General features: G+C 30.5%; 3 protein-coding genes across 3 annotated transcripts; 1 reads left to right on the top strand and 2 right to left on the bottom strand.

Moving 5' to 3' along the window:
- Window positions 1-89: 89 nt before the first annotated feature.
- Window positions 90-3,761, bottom strand: LOC107028762 (50S ribosomal protein L19-2, chloroplastic-like). Its single transcript, XM_015229948.1, has 5 exons — window positions 3,552-3,761; window positions 3,174-3,470; window positions 2,758-2,844; window positions 2,529-2,662; window positions 90-371 (listed from the first exon to the last, which is right to left on the bottom strand). The coding sequence occupies exons 1-5, from the start codon at window positions 3,573-3,575 to the stop codon at window positions 263-265; spliced, it is 651 nt and encodes a 216-aa protein (XP_015085434.1). The 5' UTR covers window positions 3,576-3,761; the 3' UTR covers window positions 90-262.
- Window positions 3,762-9,727: 5,966 nt separating this feature from the next.
- On the top strand, window positions 9,728-10,592 carry LOC107028961 (proline-rich receptor-like protein kinase PERK2). The gene has a single exon (XM_015230217.2). The coding sequence runs from the start codon at window positions 9,851-9,853 to the stop codon at window positions 10,307-10,309; it is 459 nt and encodes a 152-aa protein (XP_015085703.1). The 5' UTR covers window positions 9,728-9,850; the 3' UTR covers window positions 10,310-10,592.
- Window positions 10,593-16,946: 6,354 nt separating this feature from the next.
- LOC107027256 (spermidine hydroxycinnamoyl transferase-like) lies at window positions 16,947-19,757 on the bottom strand. The gene is made up of 2 exons (XM_015228438.2): window positions 19,221-19,757; window positions 16,947-17,755 (listed from the first exon to the last, which is right to left on the bottom strand). The coding sequence occupies exons 1-2, from the start codon at window positions 19,710-19,712 to the stop codon at window positions 17,114-17,116; spliced, it is 1,134 nt and encodes a 377-aa protein (XP_015083924.1). The 5' UTR covers window positions 19,713-19,757; the 3' UTR covers window positions 16,947-17,113.
- Window positions 19,758-20,841: the final 1,084 nt, after the last annotated feature.

A 20,841-nucleotide genomic window follows, 5' to 3' on the forward strand; every position in this document is an offset into this window, starting at 1 on the left:
TTTAGCGTTGTTGAGCCCGAGTTCAAATCTCACTGTTAACATGTATCCGCCACTGACCTTAACTGAACTCACAACCTTTAAGGCAAATCTAAGCACAATTGCACAAATTAAACAGCACTACACAAAAAGAATGAATAACAACCTATTCAGCAATGTCTGATGTAAATTACACTTCCAAGACTTTGAATTGCCAAAAAGAAAAGGTACAAAAATTGTCAAGGAAAAGGACAGTTGAAAGAGGCCAACTATAAGGACTGGGCTCTCATTTGAAAGTGGAGAGCCTTGGGAGCTTGTCGCGCAAATAGTACAATCTTGCACGCCTGACTTTTCGGTGCTTAACTACTTTGAGCTCCTTGATATTTGGTGAATACCTGTCATCAAAAGCAAAAGGAGAATGATAACATAAGGTTCTATTGTAGTATCCAACTTTCGTGCACCTCGACTAATTCCACGAGATACATGTCACCTCACACCAGCAACGGATGGAAAGAATACAAGGATTTATCCATGCACATTTAAATGAAGAAAGTTCTTCCTTTTATCCGTGATTCTGATGGAACAAATTTGACATAAAACTATGGAGCAAGTCTAGATTACATTTCTAAAACGATACTCGACATTCAAATTGTGTCTCCAAGCTTTAAAAGGAGAGAGGAACCAAGATGTCCAGTGTAAGAGCAACTCAAAAGGAAGTCAAGATTACATTTCTAGATGATACTTGAAATTCAAATTATGTCTCCGGGTTTTGAAAGGAGACAAGAACGAAGATGTCCAGTGTAAGAGCAACTCACTGAGATAAGACGAATAGCGAGGTTGTTTTCACTTTAAAGTCAAATCACATATGCCCCAACTTTTAGCAAATTGGAGTTTTGTTCCCTACACAACTTGATCGGTGTCAGTAATTCAAAATGATCCTCCTACTACTTCTCCAATCGTATCACTTGGAGCACAGTGGCAGCCATGATCAAAATACCCCAAGGGGAAAAAAAACGAAAACAAAAATAGGTCTTTCTTGTCAAGGGGGAAGTGTTTTGAACTACTATAATCAGATGGGAAACAGGAATGATCCATAGAAGTATAAAGACCATATTCTTCCAATATTTCAACAAAAGGTCTAACACCATTCATCAATTTTACTTCATCATATCACAAGTAATTTGCATGTCTGGCTAATGAACGAGAAAGGCAGACAGCAAAAAGAAACAGAATGTTTATGGTGAATACATGCTGTGGGACAAATAAGATTCGCCCAATATAGACTTGCCACTTGCCAGTCCACTTAGTTAATTGGTGCTTGTTTAGTTAGGAATAGCCAGAATTTAAAAGGGTATAGAGGTTCTTGAGTTGATAATGCGTGAGGATAAAAAATGTGAAAGTCTTCAAGAGTTCTATGGATGGTAATCCATTTCTGTGCAGTAATATATTTTTTTTCTTTTCTATGGAGTAAGTGGGATATCATTAAAGGCACAGTGGGGATGCAAAAGTTCCAAAAGAAAAGAAACTGCTAGCTCAAAAACATAAAAAAGAACTTATAACGCTAAGAGCTGAAAAATTCCAAAAAGAGATCTACAATATTTCCTGGGAAAGGTTAGCCCACCTAAGAAGGCTAACCAGACAACTTGCCCTGAGAGGGCTTATTTGAGTTGAAACCCCATCAGAACATCCCCTGTAATACAGGCAGGAATAATGATCCAGATTTCCCTGATGGATTTTTCAACTTTCCTAGAGCTCCGCCTAGGACAAAAGAAGATTTTGATGGTACAGAAGGGATACAGAGAACAAAGAATAAGCCAAAGTCCCCTAAACTGACAACAGAGCACTCAAACTCTCTACAATTATTTCCATGTTCTTAGTGACAACTTTTGCTTCCACTGTCTAAAAGGAAAACTAACAAACACTGATATTTTTCTCTTCACCATACCCTATGACGTAGCCATGGGACAAGAGAGTAGGCTACACAGCAACCAAGTGGGTGGCCACATAAATTAGCGCGTTTAGATAATCGGTCAAATCTGTTCAGGTATTTCCTGTTAAACTAAAATAGATTTAAGATCAGTTTGATATCTGATTTTCACGCCCATGGAATTGTATCAATCATGAGTGCTTCCACATCTCATAGACCCCCAATGTTGATAATGAGTTGACATACTCAACAGTAAGAGGATGTCCGAGTAAAAAACTATAGATAGAATAGGGCGAGGTATTCAAATAACTGTATACGACTTCAAGGCTAATGTTGCTAAGTTTCAAACACATCCTAAAACTAGCAGACCCTTTGGAATCATTTGCTGGTTGACTATGAGACACTGTGAATGTCACTTTGAGCTGCTAGCATATCATATCTTAGTAGTGCTATATCGTATATCTCTACCACATTTTTGTTTGAAACACTCAATTGAGCACGTCATACTAATGCAGCTTTTCCAGCTAAAAGTGACAGCCAAAAAGGCACTATACAAGTATACATGAAGAAAATCATAGAGAACCTTGCAAAGCCACCACATTGAATCACAGAAAGTAGAACTTACACTGGGAATACTATTTCAACTCCAACGCCAGCAATAATCCTCCGAATGCGAATTGTCGTGTGGATACCAGCATTTTGTTTTGAAATGACTATACCTTTGTAAATAGACAATCTCTTCCTATTCTCTGGGACTTCCTACAAGTTCATACACATCCTTCACATTAAACTTCTGGCAGTAAAATATACCTCAACCAATTAAACCAAACAATCAACATACAGATACTACTTACCAATTTGATCTCAACAACATCACCAGTCCTAATGTCTGGTGTAGGCCTCACAGTATCCGATGCCTCGATTGCTTGCTTGTTCAATATCTACTCCCAAAATATTGCAACATTCATCAAATTAGCACAAAATTATGTTTCCCAAATTTCAGTGTACATCTTTTCATGCCAAACTCAAAAACTTCACACAATTCAATTCGTTATATCCATTTCTTTGTTCTGAAACCTATCAAACAACACAAACAACAACATACCCAGACCTTATCCCTACTTACGGAGGTAGAGAGACTGTCTAGCTCAAGTAACTTATAACAAAGCAATTATAAAAAACTAGCATACAGACATAGCAAATATAACGAAATCATTACAATGTCAATTAATCAATTAGAAAAAGAATAGAGTGGGTTTAAACAATATACCCCCATTATATCTCCAAGCTTAGCTCTCGGCTTAAATGGTGGTCTTTCCTCTGTTGCAACTGCAACTGCAGCATCAGCTTCAGCTTCAACCTCTGTCTCAGCAGCTTCCGGTTCCTCTTGAGATTCAGCTTCAGCTCTAACAACAAAAGAACGATTTTCCCACTTTGAACATAACAACCCAGAAGCAGAAAACAAGGGAACATTCAACTGAGAAGGTCTTCGAGAGACGCAGGCAGAAAATGCCAGCTTCTGTGGAGCAGTACATCTTGTGGGGTTTCTTGGAACCACAAATAAAGCCTGTAAATTCAATAAAGAACAATTTTTTAACACAATTCAAGAATCTAGGTAAGTGAAAATTTGGGAAGTAAAGAAGCAAACCTGAGGCAGAACAATGGAACCCATTTTGGGTATGAGCAGTGTGGAAATTTAGGTTTCTTTTTCTTTGTTAAGAGTTAAGAAATGAAGGAAGAAGAATTCATGGAAATCAACAAGACTTGTTGCAGGAAGAAGAAAGCCTTATCCTATTAACGATGTTTGCTGCAGAACAGCGTTTGCTTATCTGGGCATTCGGGTCGGGTCATAATATCCATTCAGATTAGTATTCGGGTGGGGTCATTAAGTCCATTCATATTAGGCTTCATGGGTCGGGTGCTATTTAACATTTAGCTAATTTTAATCAAAACTCAAATTATAGAAGTGAAGTGTTCCAATGAAATAATTGCATGATTCATCCTTTAAATTGATATCTCTTCAAGCTATGAATATGGATATCAAGTTCAACTGTTTAAGAGCGCGATTAGTAAGATATTATAATGTGAATATTCATCGAAAAATTATTTATTTTGATAGACAAAAATTAAAGACGAGTACAAAATAAGGACAAAAGTTCAAATGACCCCAATGCCATTTTCTACTTTGTCAAGCCCAAAACGATTAGGCCCTGGCGGCCTCCTTATGTCTCTTGCATTTGGGCCCTTAGTTGAAGCTCTGGCCTGTGCTAGCACCCACAAACTTAAGTCACAAATGTGTACGAATTGTTTGGTTGGAACATTCCTTTTTGCCCGCTATTGATTTCATATTGAAGCCCTGTCTGAATTCGAATTATAAATTGAAAAGCTTATTTTGAGGTGACACTCTCAATTGTGAAAATACCGCATTACAAATTAACATAGAAGTGTAAGATTTGAGTGATGTGAAACAAAAAATATCAGTCAACAAAGTATTAGCTTTGTTCACCGAGAGTATAATATTCTCAAATGAACTAGTTTTAACATATTAAACACTAGAATAGAAGATATTTTTAATAAAATCTTAGAAACGGCTACATTAATGATGCAACGGACACACAATAGACGCGCGGGGGTAAACCTAGGAGTGTCAAAATGAGTCAAATATAGATATTTCGTTTAAATTTGATGGGTTTGAACCCTTAATATTTTAAAAAAATCATCAGTTGAGCTCAATTTAATCTTCAATTTCAAACCGTTATAAGACTCTTTATTTGTGATAGTGTAGTGTATATTTTCATATTGAAGGTATGAATTACTATCTATTTTATATTTTCTAGGATTTATAAACCAATGTTTTTCACTGCAACCGTTCTTCCAAAAAAAATTCAGGTTTATCACTCAAAAATTCGAGATTCAAGTAGATTAAGTTAACACAAGTATGAATTCAATCCTTTTCTTATCGGGCCAAGATTTATAGTCGTTTGACCTGAGGAAAATGGAATATGGGAACTCTCCGGCTAAGTAGTTAATCTGACTAGAGCTCATAGTCACTAAGAGGAAGAAAAACTTAATTCATTATTTCCAGGGAAAATTGAACCCAAGTGAAGTTAAGGCGAGTCTACATTGCACCTTTGCTAGCGGACATTGTCCTTTCACAAATATCCAAGCAATTAACCTTTTATTCTAATTGAGTTTTGTATACGAGATCTATCATCACGTTTTTTATGGGATTCTACTTCATTCCGCTTTGTAGGGGCTAGAATCGTCACTTTAGTCCAAGGCAAGATAATCCATAAAAAGTTGAAGAAATTGAGAATAACAAGAGTGTTGCAACTCTCGGATCAGGATATCGCTGTTCTCGAATTTGTAAATTATATTTGTTATTTTCTTGAGTTGAAATTTAAGTTGTGGTTGTAAATGTGAAATAATAATATGTTACATTTTTTAAAAAAAAAAAAAATCTAAATCCACAACTTATTTTACCATATTCTCTAAAATTTTCTACCATTTGAAAAAATTACATAAATTCATACTATTTCCTATTCTCCAATACATTACTTTACGCGATGTATAGATCGGAAACATCACTTTACGCGATGATCAGGACCTATGCGATGTGTGGGAATGTTGAGTGATGTATCTGAAACGAGATGTGTTGTATTAGGATGTATCCAAAATCGGGATGCAATGTATAGGACGTTTTGATATGTATCCCGATACCACCAAATTTAAGGAATTTTCGTAATTTGAAAAAGAGTAAGGATAAAATGTAATTAACTCTCAACATTATGAGATTTATGTAAAATTCCTTTAAAATTAATGAAATTAAGTGGGTCAAATTAGGTAGCGCATAATCTAATCCAATTTTTAGCCCATTTGAGCTCAAAGTAAATTTGGCTGAGTCACGACCAACTCAATTTCTATTTCAATCAATTTTAATATCGTCAATTTCAATCTAACCCGCCCATCTGACACCCCTAGATAAAACAAATCTCAAAACTTAACAAGGGTAAAAGTAACTAATTTTCGATAGTTCAAAAATATTTTTAATTTTTTTTTGGATTATAATTTTCTTTGTGAGTCGTTTTCGATCCAATCCAACTACGTTTAATTTGTCATATACTCATATTCGATAGACATATTTTTAAATATATATTGTATTATGTGGGGCTTGTATAGGCTGTTTTTATGGAAAAATATTTTATCTAGGCTCAAATGAGAATTGACACAATAATATCTTTCCTATGATTTATTTGCGTGTATAATAAACAGTTACTATCCTTTGATTATTATGATTTATTTGCGTGTATAATAAACAGTTACTATCCTTTGATTATTATGATTTATTTGCGTGTATAATAAACAGTTACTATCCTTTGATTATTATGAGAAAATGACCTAGTCTTTAGCCCTCTCAATACTTAGCGGTCAATCAAATTTATCTTAATTCAGTATTTTTAAACATATAATAAATATTTAATAATTAAATGTTACTTAAAAACTTTAAAGACTGAAAATAAATAATCAAATATCGTGTGGTCCGTATATAGGTCAAGTATAAGCTTTTTTAGTCTTCATAGCTACCAGTGAAAACACGTCTTATTTTCCTGCCATCATTTAAAAAAAATAAATGATTTTTTATTATTATTTAAATTTGATCAAGATTCGATAAAGATATAGAATACTAACAAGTACCTTTAGTATTGATTATCGAAGAAATATATACAAAACTAAGTTCATATATATTACATCATTATTCATTAATAGTGAGATTGTTTGTTAACTTAACCGTAATTGAATAAATTTGAAATTTCAATTTATGACGCTGAAAAATAAAATGAGAAATCTAAAAGTTTCCCTTTCTTGCCTCATCTATGGAAAAATATGGACCAGAAAAAAAGAAAAAAAAACATTGATGAAACTGACAAAATTGAAAGTTATAAATAGGTATATTAATATGATGTTGGAAAATTAGTAAGACAACATTTGGAAACTGGTCCCAACAATTTTCCATTAGTAAGTATATTTTTACTTAATTAATTCGATTTATATTAGTTTTCTAGCGAAGGATCTATACAAAATAATCTTTTAATTTATCTCACAAAAATAAGAATAAAATTTATATATTTTTTATCCTTCTTAAATTATATATTGAATATTATCGTTGATTTATTGTTTTTAACTTTTATTAACGTTGAATTATATTTTGCAAGAAAAGATCGACCAGAAGAAAAAAAAATTATTTGTCTGTATTTGGTGCTATCCTTTTCTTATTTCTGTCATGCCACATGAACAGCTAAGAATTATTTTTTTTTAAAAAAAATCAACCATAGTTGAATTAATTTGTATCATCTTTAATTATAATTTGTCACATTTTTTATTTTTCTAAAATATATTTTTGATATAAATATCGAGTACAGGTAAGTATTTATTGGAAAATAGAGAGGCTATATTTAGTCTTCTTTCAACAGCTAAGAAATTAGAAAAAAGATGGCTATACATAATTAAAGGTCTAAAATAGCCTCAAAAATGCCATAAATATTACATAGTCCCACATAATTTTCAGCTATTATTCCATCTTTTTTCTTAATTGATCTTCTAGAGAGTTCTAAGATGTCAAAATGCCAACTATCAGACCTCTACCACTTTGCTAGCTATGGCTCTTGACATTTCGAAAAATAATCGCGATTAGTAGAGTCAGAAGTTTTATTAAAATAATTTAATATATAAAAAAGTAATATTAGTATATATATAAATAATTTTAATAGATATAATATAATTTTCTGATAAAGAAGTTCATAAATATCTCAAGGCGAATTTATGATCTATATTTTTATATTTGATGCTGCGTGTGAATTATTCATAGTCTGTCTATCAAATTAGGTTTTTCAACTTAGTGTTAGTATTTTCTAGAATTGATATTTCTCCTTTTGAGCTGCGAACTAAGGATTTATCGAAAATAATTTTTCCATCTCATGAAGGCAAGGTAAAATTTGTGTACATATTAACTTCTCCAGACCCTATTTATATGATTACGCTTGTTAATATGTTGTTGTATAGCTTAGAATGATTTTATTAATATTATTTATTGACACTCATATTTCAAAAATATAAATAATACACTTAATTACGTTGTTTAGTTATCTATCTAAAGACGAAACAATGATCAATTCCCGCTTTATGCTTTTCCCCTCATTTCTTTAATAATTTATTAATATTTTAAAAATTCTAAATTCGCCTCTCTTTTACCGATCGCAAAGTAATAGTATCTTGTTCTCTCTATCTTAGTTGAAATGGTTGTACTGACATTTAGTTATTGTTCCAAGTGAACTAGTCAATGAATTAAAATGAAAATTAAAGGCTGGTATATTATTGGTCTTTTGTCCTTGTGAAAAAATAAATAAATCAATTCCTAAATTGCGCCTGAATTACGCACTAAAGAAGTGTTTTTTGGAATATTTTCACACTGATTTTGACACTTATATTTAGTAAAACATCAATTTATGTAGATTTAATTTTGTCCAATTAATAAATTGACTTTTTTTTTATATTATTATGTATTATTTTGGTGTTAGGACCGTCTCCTCTTGCCGCAAACGCGACGATTATTCTCATGTAAGCGTTTCTAACTTGTTCAAGTTCAGCTACGTATAATTATAATTTTTTAAATTCAAAATATTTTCAAGGAGGATGAATTTATATTTTGAACACATATCTGAATTATAACTGCGCCTTGTGCTCAAATAACTAGCTAGGGTTATTTATATGAATTTTCTTTTTTGATCTATTTTGCTTTTATATTTAAAAATTATTTACCATATCTATCGACGTATTACATGAATATTCTTACAATCAGACTAAATTAAATAGCTCTTTACCAAAAATAATGTAATGAATTTAATGAAAGTGTATTGTGGAGACATGCCATAATTCCATCATGGATGATGTTATCAAAATTCATATGGTAGAATTTGTTCTCATGTAAATATTCTATTTGGATCATATATGCTCCAATTAATGGTCTAGTGAAAACTCATGAGCTCCTCAACCACTTATTTGCCAAGTCTTGGGACCCATACATATATATATATTACATGCAAACCCTTGTATTTTTTGAATTGCATAGCTATATTATGATAAATGTACCTAGGGTAATAATCCTATCGTTTGGTTAATTTATGTGATACACTTTTTTTTTTAAGTATCTTTCGAAAGAATATCAACTTTCTATATTGAAATTTAGAGTTTTTATTTTTTCCTTATTGAAATATATGATTTTTAGTTACACAAATATCAAGGACTTATTTAGATTATAATTTTTTTAAAAAAAAATTATCTTCTAAAAAGAACTATATCCGAGCAAATGATGCCATATAAATTGAAACAAGATGAATACATTTTTCTACTATACCATCAAGGGTAGGGGCGGAGCTATCCTTATTCAATGGGGTCAATTGACATTCCTATCAATTATCATCCATGAAAAATTGTATATATTATATAGACAAGTCAAAAGAATACTATACATTGGATTCCCTCGATATTGTAGACGTGTATTTTTCATATTTTGATTCTTGTTAGTAAAAATTTTAATTTCCTCTTTAAACTAAAGATGTAGTAAAATTGTAGAATTCCTTCGACCCTAAGCAAGACTCTCGAATTCAAGTCTTGTAAAGTGAACAACCTCTCAGTAAGAAGCGCATTAGTTATTGACTTTTAAATGAAGCTGCTCGATATGAATCTGAATTAATCGGACCGACTAAATTCCAAAATTATAAGATGCCTAAAATCAAGTCTTTCTACTATACCTTGTCTATATATCAGCATAGTCCTCAAACCTTTACAATACCTACAGAATACAAACTTCCTCATAAGACAACCTTTGTGTGTGCACTCTATTCAAAAATTCTCTCAAAAAAAAAAATCCTAAGAGAGTCATCAATAATCATGGCTCTCTCACATCCTATGACAATTTTCTCTCTTTTTCTTACATTTTTAGCCCTCACTGCTGCCCAATCCCCCATGATGGCCCCAACAATGCCACCATCCACCATGTCAATGCCACCAACTACTTCCACCACCACTCCTCCACCAATGTCCTCCATGTCACCGCCACCATCCGCCATGTCACCAACTCCATCCACCATGTCACCTCCTCCAATGAGCCCAATGACACCATCCATGAGCCCAATGGGCCCAATGACGCCAACCATGAGCCCAATGGACTCACCACCGGCCCCTGCAGGCCCTGGAATGGCCCCTGCTATGAGTACTCCAGGGCCTGCACCCGGACCTATGGGTGGTGAGTCAATGGCTCCTCCACCTCCATCTAGTGGATTTGTTCATGGAATTAGCATCAGCATGGCTATGGTAGCAATTATTGGAAGTGTAGCACTTTTTTTCTAAAAATTTGAATTTGTGTCATTTTATTTAATTTCCTTTCACTATTGTTGTAGATTACAAATAATTTACTTTTATTTGTTGTACTATTTTACTTTCAATTTCTTCTATTGTTCTTTTTTTTTTTTTTTTACTTTCTTATTTTTGTCTCATTGTATTGTTGATTTTGTGTGGGAGGATGAGGAATTTGAAGAGGTCTGATTGGAGATTTTATCAAATGTTACATTCTCTATATGTAACATTTTCACACTTTTTAGCTTAATAAGACTCTATTCTCAGCTTTCTTTAATTTCCATTTCAATTAAATTTCTACTTCAATGCAACTTGTTCTTTTCATTTGAATTTCCAAGTTATAAGGTATTTAATTTGGAGTTTTAAGTTATATATACCGCTAGTATAGGAACTTTATTTATTCTTACGTTTGAAAGTCATTCAAAAGAGATATTTATATGTAAGTTTTTTTATAAAAAATAATGAAACTTGTAATCTTGAAAAAAAAGATTAGTTACCTACTATAACAGGTAAAAATGAATTGACAATATAAAACTTTGTTATAATAATAGTGTATATAACATAAACTCTTTAATTTGAGACTAGGTGTGATGTATTTAGTTTCCTTAAACTAGAGGAGATAAGGGTTTAGTTAGATAATGTCTTCTTCTTTTTTTTTGGGTAAAGATGGCTAAGTACTAATTGAAAATCTTTTATGAGTTGACAATGAAAAAGGAAATATGGGGAATAAAAGATAAGCAATTGGTGGTGGAATGATGATGATAATGAGGAAGAAAAAGTTGGTTTGCTAGCTGGAAGAATAAAGCATTTTGTTTTGATTATAATCTTTTGAGCTAGGGGGGTAAGATTGGTGTGGATGACAATTGATGAATTTTATTTAGAAAGAGGAAGTATATATCCATTTGGCACATATCTTATGTGTGTCAAAAGGAGAATGGTACTATTTTTGTGGATGCACACAAGCATGGGTAATTGGTTGTTGAGAGTGGGGCTAAGCAACAACAAAGGGACATAAACAAGATTGTGACTTGCACATGGAATGTTAATGCCCCTCTCCCCACTACTTTGGCAAATACTATCGGACGGGTCCAATATTTAAACTTGATAATTCGATTTTTAGTGGATTCATAAACGGAGTCACGATTTGATACTTATAGATTCAGGGGTTCTAGTTCTTTTAAGTTATTGAGTCCTAAATCAACAATTTTATACATATTTAATGAACTTCTTAAGACAAAATTCAATATTTTCATCAAAATTAATGAATTCAACAAATACATAATCAGTATATTAACGTCGCTCCTGAATGAATCTCTTTTGTACGATATATATAAAGTCGATTTTCTTTTTATATGTACACTAGCTAATGAACTTCTTTGATGAAAATTTTGTTTTCACCATTGTGTTTGAGATTGAGAGTTCATAATCATATATTCGTTGAAATCTTCTAGGTTCTAATCATCTTATAGTATATAAAAGCTATAACTTAAACTAGGGCATTGCCTAGAAAAGAATATTGAGAAATATTCCATTTTCAATTACTTAGGGGTTGATTTGCTTGGTGGATGAGTCATTAAATAAAAGTAGATGTAATTAGTAATCTTAAAATTTCATCAAGTCATGTGGAGCCTTAGATTTCAATGAGTGAGCACTTTGAAATAAAATTTAAAAACCAAATTAATCACACAAGAGAACATAAAGTGTGACTTTTTGCCTTTAAAAGTTTTGTAGGTTATAAGCATTGGATTCCATCTCAAAACCTAAAGGAGCATATTTATGAGAATCAACAACAAAAAATTAAAAAAAAAACTTTTGTTATCTTTTTCTAATCCTCAAAAGGCCATATAAGAAAGTTGTCATATGTCCTTTTCAACACTATGAAATTATAATTTGTATAACCCATGAACATGTCAGATTGTAATTGGAGAATAAACACATCACTTCCCCAATAAAGATCCACCAATTAAAAACACCTTTCTACTTTAAAACTTTCTTAAAGACAACATTTTTATTTGGGTGTAACAATACTAAACTATTTTGACTTTTATTCTCTTTTCAAATAATTGTTTACATCAAACTATATTATTTATCATGGTTAAATAATAACATAAGTTAAGACATAGACATATGTTATACATAGTTATTGTATTGATGCAAGAGAAAAGACATAAATTTCACTTTGAATTTGTATCGAGAAATCATTTATACACTTAAACTATCATGATGACCTATTACACAATTTTATTGTTCAAAAGTAAATTTTTTTACCTCTTGAAACTGATGTGGCAAAGAAATAAAATAAAAGTAAAAATTAAACGCGTCAGGTGGAAATAAAAATAAAAATAATAATTAGAATCAACTTTTAAACCCCCCAAATCCTCGTCCACCCCACCCCTACCCCAAACCTCTTCTTCAAACCTCACCGTCTTCGCATCTTTTCTTCTTTTTCACATCTCTTCTTCTTCATTCTTTATACATCACAATTTCAAGGCATAACTTTTCTTTTTGATAACAATTAGGTTAATTCTCATAGGTTTGTTAGCGAATAGTTGTATTATGTAATAAATTTTTTACTAGAGGAAGAATCTAAAAAGAATTTTGGATAAACCTAAATAAATAAATCCTTAAGTTATGTTTAGGTGATTTTGGTTGATTGTTTTTATTTTTTCTATTTTTTATTTTTATTAAAGAAATTTTGGTTGTTAATCAGTTTTTGGGTTTGACTGTAATTGCAACTTTATCGGTATGGTGGTTCTAGATAATGGATTTAAAAAAAATAAAATTGAAGGTAGTGAAGAATATTAATCAATTTTTGAATTTGGTGAAGATGACAACTTTATGAGTGTGGTGGCATTGGGTAACGATTTTGAATAAAAGTGAAAATTAAAGATGGCGAAGAAGAAAAAAAATATTAGAAATGGTGATGGTAATATTAGTGGTGGATGGTGAAGAAGAAGAAGAATTAAAGGTGATATGGCGGCTGTGAAGAACAAAGAATCAAAAGTGAATAAGATAGTCGGATATGATTTTTTCCGTGAGAGATGAGATGGAGTGGGTGAGATTTTAATAATTAATTAGAGATAATTAGTGTAAAATATTGTTAACAAAAGAAAAGAAAAAAAAATAGAAAAAAATATAAATGCTGACACGGCTCTGACGTAGCGTTGATGTGGCGGCGAGTGTATTACACCACACCATGTGAGAGTGGTGTTACACGTTTCAGGATGGTATTAAATTCACTTTTGAATAATAAAAATATGTAATAGGTCATCATGATAGTTTAAGCGTGTATGTGACTTTTCGATATAAGTTCAGGAGAAATTTATGCCTTTTTCCTTGATGTAAATGCCATATGGGAGTGGGGGCGCGGAAATACAGTGAGATTCGAACCCCTACTGAAATAAAGGTGTACTGAATAACTTTCCAATTAAATACAAGATGAGATATTGTTATTTGTTAAGTAATTAAAGGTAAAACAATTACCAACTGATCTATTAAAATTTCCTCGAATTATTGTGGTCATTTTTCTTTTATGTTGACCTTTTCATTAAGATAAAATTCCAGAGAATTTTAACAACTTCTCAATGAAATAAAAAAGATAATCGAATCAATACAGGAGTGGTGGTGGACAAGAATGTCAGCTTAAATAATATGAACAATATTGGTGAGTATCCGATACCTTATAATTAAATTAGTCCATGCAAAGTAAGTTATAAATATTCTTGTACTAACCCTCGTTGATTTTAAAAGATGGCGGAATCGTATTACCCTAATGTTGATCAAAGGAAAATTTGACATATAATATTCTTAGGACGGTTTGATAAATCGTTATTAAGTTTACCTATTCTGATCATTTGTTATATGAAATAACTAAACTTATTTATTACTCCCTAAATCCCAATCCATATAGTTGTAAGCTAAACTTGCAGCATTTTTTCCCCACTCAATATGACTTGGGAAATGAATGTATTTTGTTTATGAATGGTCATTATTTTTTGTGTTTACATATAATTTTGGTGATTTAAGTCATCATATTCATATATACATGTGTATACATATTTGATATACAATGTATAAGAAGTATAACTTGTAAGGTACATGTTGATTGGTATACATTGATCTGTTTGCATCTAATGAATTAGTATGTATACATTTGTTTATATTAGTATCTTTATTAAATTTATTATGGTCCATATCATCTAATAATATTTTGTATATATTTGTATCCATTTAATTAATCCGTTTTCACTTAATAAATTGTTATATATTTATTTGCATTGGTATCTCTATTCACTTGTGTACATATTAATATAAGTGGAGAACACAACAATATGTAAATTTTCATTGATATGAAAAAGAAGAAAGATCCAATACTACTGCAAAAATAGAAAATTTTAACTAGTATACATATGAATCGCACTTCATACACACTGTACATGTATCTGATGTGATTCACATATATTTGAGATACGAGATACATAAATGAGATTCATTTATATATATCATATACATGCGAATCACACTAAATATCTATACTATATACATGCATCTAGTGTGATTCAGTATGTATTTTGAAATATCAGATATATATGCGGAGATAAGAGTGGCGAGCGAGATGGGAGGGAGATGAGGAAGGCAAACGAGACTTGTCTATAAATCTTAGGTACATGCTAAATCACTTGAATACAATGTAAGAACAAATCACACCTAATTTTGACCTCATGTATCCCGAGATACATGTATTCTAAACGCACCGAAATCTGATAAGATACATATAATTACAAATTAGTGTTTATCTAAATAATTAGCTCCTACACTAGTGAAAACTCTATAAGTTACCCGGAAAAAAAAAAGATTATCCAAATTTGCGCTGGATTTTACATTTCTGTCCACGTAATGTCATTATTTTAGATAAATTACCTCTTTAACACTATTGAATTTAGATAAAATTATACAAAGACATGTTTTTGCTGTATGACTTGTAGAACGTTTGTCCAGTAGACTAGAAAGTGGGTCAGGAAAGGACATTGGGCTTGGACAAGTCACAGGTCCAAATTAAATGGGTCGAAAACTATTTAATTCTAATTTTTCACATGACGTATTTAAGAGCTCGAGATAACCTTAGTCAAATGATGAGGAAGACGCGAAAATAACCCTAAATCGGGAAGGAGGAAGAAGAATCCACGATTACTCTAATAAGAGATAAATTGATATATGTTCTCCTTCTTATAACTTGACCTTGTTTTGTTTATAATTTGTATTTAGAAGTAAAGCATTTCGATTATTGATAGTGAAAAACTCTTACACAACAACTTTAACCAAAACATCAATTAATCACTTTTAAAGTAGCATTGTCCAACCTAATTACTATTTAACTAACAACTTAAATGTATCTTTTTTCGCAAATTTATCCAACTAAACAACTTGTAATATACGAAAATAATTAATTATTAGGATAGCTGACCTAATCAAAATGTTGTTGATTCTTTTATTTATTTATGGTAAAAGTGCACAAGAATTTTTTTTTATATATAATGGACTAGAACACATTTAAATTATATTTTTTTTTCAAGTTTCATATTTTAACTATCTGTTATTTTTTTTACTTGAGTATACTATTAGTATCTATGTATTAAAACACACTTTAACTATCAGTTATTCTTTTTTTCTATCTGGACGAATATAATAGTTTAGGTAGAAAAAATAAACAAATGATGGTTAAGGTGTGTTTTGAGACAATCGGTTACAACTCACAAGCTATTATAAGGACCTATTCAACCATTAAAAGAAAACTTCAAAACCACAAATGCAACCAAAATAGTGCTAATAAACTATGTAGGATTGTTTTATCCCGCATTTGGCTAGAAATATTAGATAGTCCTTGAATTATTTATCCCATCAATTTTAATATAGTAATTGAAAAAAATTATCCCATATACATAAATAACTTGACCTGAATAACTTATACCATGATAATTAATTTCAAAATATTTTGTTTCAAATTAAACAACTGACACAATCAAATTATGCAAAATCACCTACAAAAGAACTAAAAAATAAAGACATATGTTCCCCCAAACCCCCCAAAAACATAAAACAAATAGAATGAAACCTTAGAAAACCTATATTATAACAAATGGACCACAAAAAAGAGCACATGCATGTCAATACAACAATAAATATTAGTAACGAAATCACATACATGAAATCAACATTCCAGTAAAATCAGTTGATTATATTAACTATTAAGTAATAATTCAGGTAAAAATTCAAATTTTCAACAATTTAAGTATGAAATTTAAAAATTTGAATAATTTTATGTGTGCTTTTATCCTTTAAACTCTTTTATAAATTCGTAAGTTTCATCGAAGATTTACTAATATAGTGATATTTACTTCTCAAGCAAAGTTTTCAAAAAGAGCTTTGATAACAAAACTTCTTGGTCGGAAGCTAATTTACTTTACTAATTATTCCATAACGAGTCTATTCAACACAAATTCAGATTAGTAATAATAATTGAACTAGTGTACTTCAAGTATTAGATAATTAAACAACAAATTAGAAGAAATTATCTTCACACTTTACGATAAGTTAAAGAGAAATCGATATTTCCAAAATTACTTTGATAATAGATTATGCAATAACAATAATGTCATATATTGGGCTGATATAAAGGAAAATCAAAAGCAAATCAAGCATACAATATTCAGTCTTTCCTCGATTTACAAACTTAATTAATTCAGATTCGTGTTGAGAAATTCAGCAAAAAAGTAATTAAAACGCGATCAAGGGAGAGATTTAATCTCTCATTGTAACTATAACATTCTTTTGTGAGCCACTTTCATCACCAAGAGATGGAGTAATCAACAAAAGATCTTCATTTCCTGGATTAATTATCCAACATGAAAAATGGATAGCCTTATTTTCTTCATGAAACCTCATGTTATCAGCTAATCCCAAATCATCCCAATAATTAGCTGAAATTAATCCATTCTTAATTGAACCAAATGGATTAATCCCTCCTCTAGTAAATGTTTCCACATTAACATCCTCTGAGGTTTCTCTAACAAACAAACACAATTTTGTAGACAAATTCTTACCATATTTGTTCTCTACCTCTTCGACACATTTTTCTACAAGATTATTCTTGTTGATATCATCACTTAAATTTAAGAATTTCAAAGGTAATTTAAAAATTAACGTGTTGTTAACATGATAATTACTTGTGTTTGAGCTCGAATATAAAGTTGGTGATGAACACCCTTTTTTCCTAAGTTTTGGTAGGAAAAATGTCGGAATTTTAGGGGCATCTGCCTCTGATATCATGTTAACGTGAATTTTGGACCATCTATTCAAGAAACTAGTCATGGAATAAGGATCTTCTAGGAAAAGGCTACAACTTATCCCAACGGAATATCTTCCACACTTGAAATTTGTCACCTGAAAAAAAGAGAGTATGATCTTTCTATAAACCTTGGAATTATGACAAAATCTCAAAAAACCACTAAAAGTTAACACCATACAAATATTTTAAAGGATATGGTAGATGTTTTTGCTAATAACTCACAAAAAAATTTCACCTTTGACTAAAATGTTCTATGCTCAAAATCAGAGGCGGATCTAGGATTTGGAAGTCGGGAGTGTCACAACGTTCAAGTAAGATAAAAAGACCAGTTGCTTTAATTTTTTGTTACAATTCAGGTTATTTTTTTTTAATAAACAAATCGATCAAATATGCATGTAGTAATATTTTCTTTTAGATATTATGTGATTAGAGATAACTAAATAATTTAATTTTATTTCCCTTTTGGAATTAGATGTCTTATTCGCTGAAACTTTTAGGAAAAAAAGATTTTTCACATTAAAATTTGAGCTTGTATAACCCATTTAAATTCTAATAGTATTAACATAATATATTCATCTATTATTGACTTTATGTGTTGTTAGAGATATATAGTTGGAAAATAATAAAAATTGTAGTTTTAGCCTAGTCATCTTACATAGCAAAAAGTCGATAGAGCTCGAAAGAACCTTTAAATTTAGGGAAAAAAATCATTTTTGAAACTTGTGTTTTTTTAAAAACTACTATTTAGAATATTTTTAATACTATTTATTTGACGATCATAATTAAGTACTCACTAGTTGATAAAAAAATAATATGTTACACTCATATCAAGAGATTATTAATTAGTGCAAGAGAAAGTAAAAAAAACTCAAAATTAATTATGAAAAGGGGTCAATTTTAATTAATCAAGAATAGTAATAAATAAATAAAAATAAATGTAGAAAAACAAAAGAAAAGAAAAAAGGGGGTTAATTTGAATTAATAAAGAATTGTAATAAATAAATAAGAATGAATGGAGAAAATGAAAAGAAAAGGAAAAAAGGAGCAAGCAAAAAAATGATGTGTTGTTGGCTGGGTGGCAGATTCTTTCCTTCACCAATTGAGCTATTTCGTAGTATGATCACTAAGTGGCAAAACTAATATATATTTAATTATTATATATATATATATTTCGAGATCATTGGGTGCCGTGGCATCCCCACCTGTCCACGTAGATCCGTCCCTGCTCAAAACTTCTATAACATGCTTGATTTCAAAACTTTTCAATTGCTATAATGACTGACTGTCATATAGTATACCTATCATATATAACATTTCACATTTCGAATATATTTGGTTGTTATAGGTTACCAATATCAGGTAAAGCAAAAAGTGAGATAAGTTTGATTTAATAGCATGATATTCAAAATAAATAAATTTTAAGCCTACTCAACTCAAAGTTAGCTTGTAATATAAAATTCAAAATCAAATAAAAAAGTAATATGACTTTTAAGCCTCACATAACTCAAAATTAGCTTGTAATGTGAAAATCGATATCAAATAAAAAGTGGTGTGGCTAACCTGGACATAAAAAAGTGGTGAATATGGAGTGTTAGGCTCATGAATATCATCCCAAAAGACAAGCTGACCTTCTATATTTTTCTTTTCCTTAAGATGAATAAAATCATCAAAATTCATTTGAATTTCAGCTTCAATCAATCTAACACCAGAATCATTTGACACAATTTCAAATTCCCCATAATTAGTATCATTTTCTCCTATACTTCTAAGTCTACCAGCAAGTAATGGTTTTTCAACAAGTGCCTTTCCTAGTGACTCCTTTATCCAACCAGCGACCATCGATCCTGAATCCGTCTCTGATACCTTATTATAACAAAACACCATGTGAAAACGCCTTTGAAAATTGCCCGAACCAGGATTTTCACCAATGAAAACTCGCCGCGATATCCTTGGATCAGTTTGCTTCATTGGCATCACTGTTTGGATTGCTTCAATTTGCAAGTTGGAGACAAAATCATGTGCCACTCCAATATTTTCATTGCAATTTGCCATGTTGAAAATTATAAGAATTAAATGTATGTTATATGTTGTGTGATATTACTAGGCATTATATAGACAAAGAAAGTATGCATTATACTCCCTCCATTCACTATTAATTATCATACTTTTTATTTTTAGAGTCAAATAATAAAAATTTTAAGTAACATTTTACGATATATTTTTTTATCATATTAATATTCAAAAAATTGTAATGTATAGTACTTTTCGTTTATAGTTTTTGAATATCTAATATTTTTTTAAAAAATATCGAATTAATGTAATCTAATTTAACTTTGAAAATTAATCAAATTACTTTTAAAAGATACAACATGACAAATAAAGCTGAACGGTGAAAGTAGAATCGATGAAATCAATGTAATCAAAGATTGGTTGATGCAACTAACTTTCATTAAAGATTAGATCAAAAAAATGATAACTTTCATTAAAGGATTGTACTGGAAACTTAATAAAGGACATTTTTCTAGCATATTTGGTTATCAGAACACAAACTACTTTACCTTCCATCTAATTGTATACTCGGATCATTTTTACTAGTTCACTATATAAAAATTATATATATAGTTACAGTATATCAAGAAAAAAATGTATTATTATTTTTAAATATTAATTATTCATTCCACAAATCATTTCCAAAATCTAATATTAACATCAATTAGTATAAATATATATTGTGGTTGGTAATATACATATATCAATCATTATTTTTAAGAGGTGTGCAAAGTCTAAATAGAATAAGTAAAATTGAACGTGTCATTCGATTATGAGGACATGTATGCCTTTTGTTTTCACATATTCGAACTATCTCAATTTTACTTTTCGCATCTAATCACCACTCAAATTATTTTTAAATATCTTCATTCGTAATCTTATCTCTTATAGTATGTACGTCTACAGATTCATCTAGATTTGGAATTAAAGATATATCTTTATATATGGACTAGAATTATTGGTGGTCTTTGTTGGTATGAATATAATTTCCTTCCAAATCCTTTTGCCGGTAGGTAAGTATTTATTCCTGGTCCTATGTATACGAGGACTGAAAATTGTTTGTGTCCACTTGTCTATTTAAAAAAAATAAATACATATATATATATATATATATATATATATATATATACAC

This window comes from Solanum pennellii, chromosome 8 (assembly GCF_001406875.1).
Source record: "Solanum pennellii chromosome 8, SPENNV200".
In the NCBI taxonomy this organism is placed as follows: Eukaryota; Viridiplantae; Streptophyta; class Magnoliopsida; order Solanales; family Solanaceae; genus Solanum; species Solanum pennellii.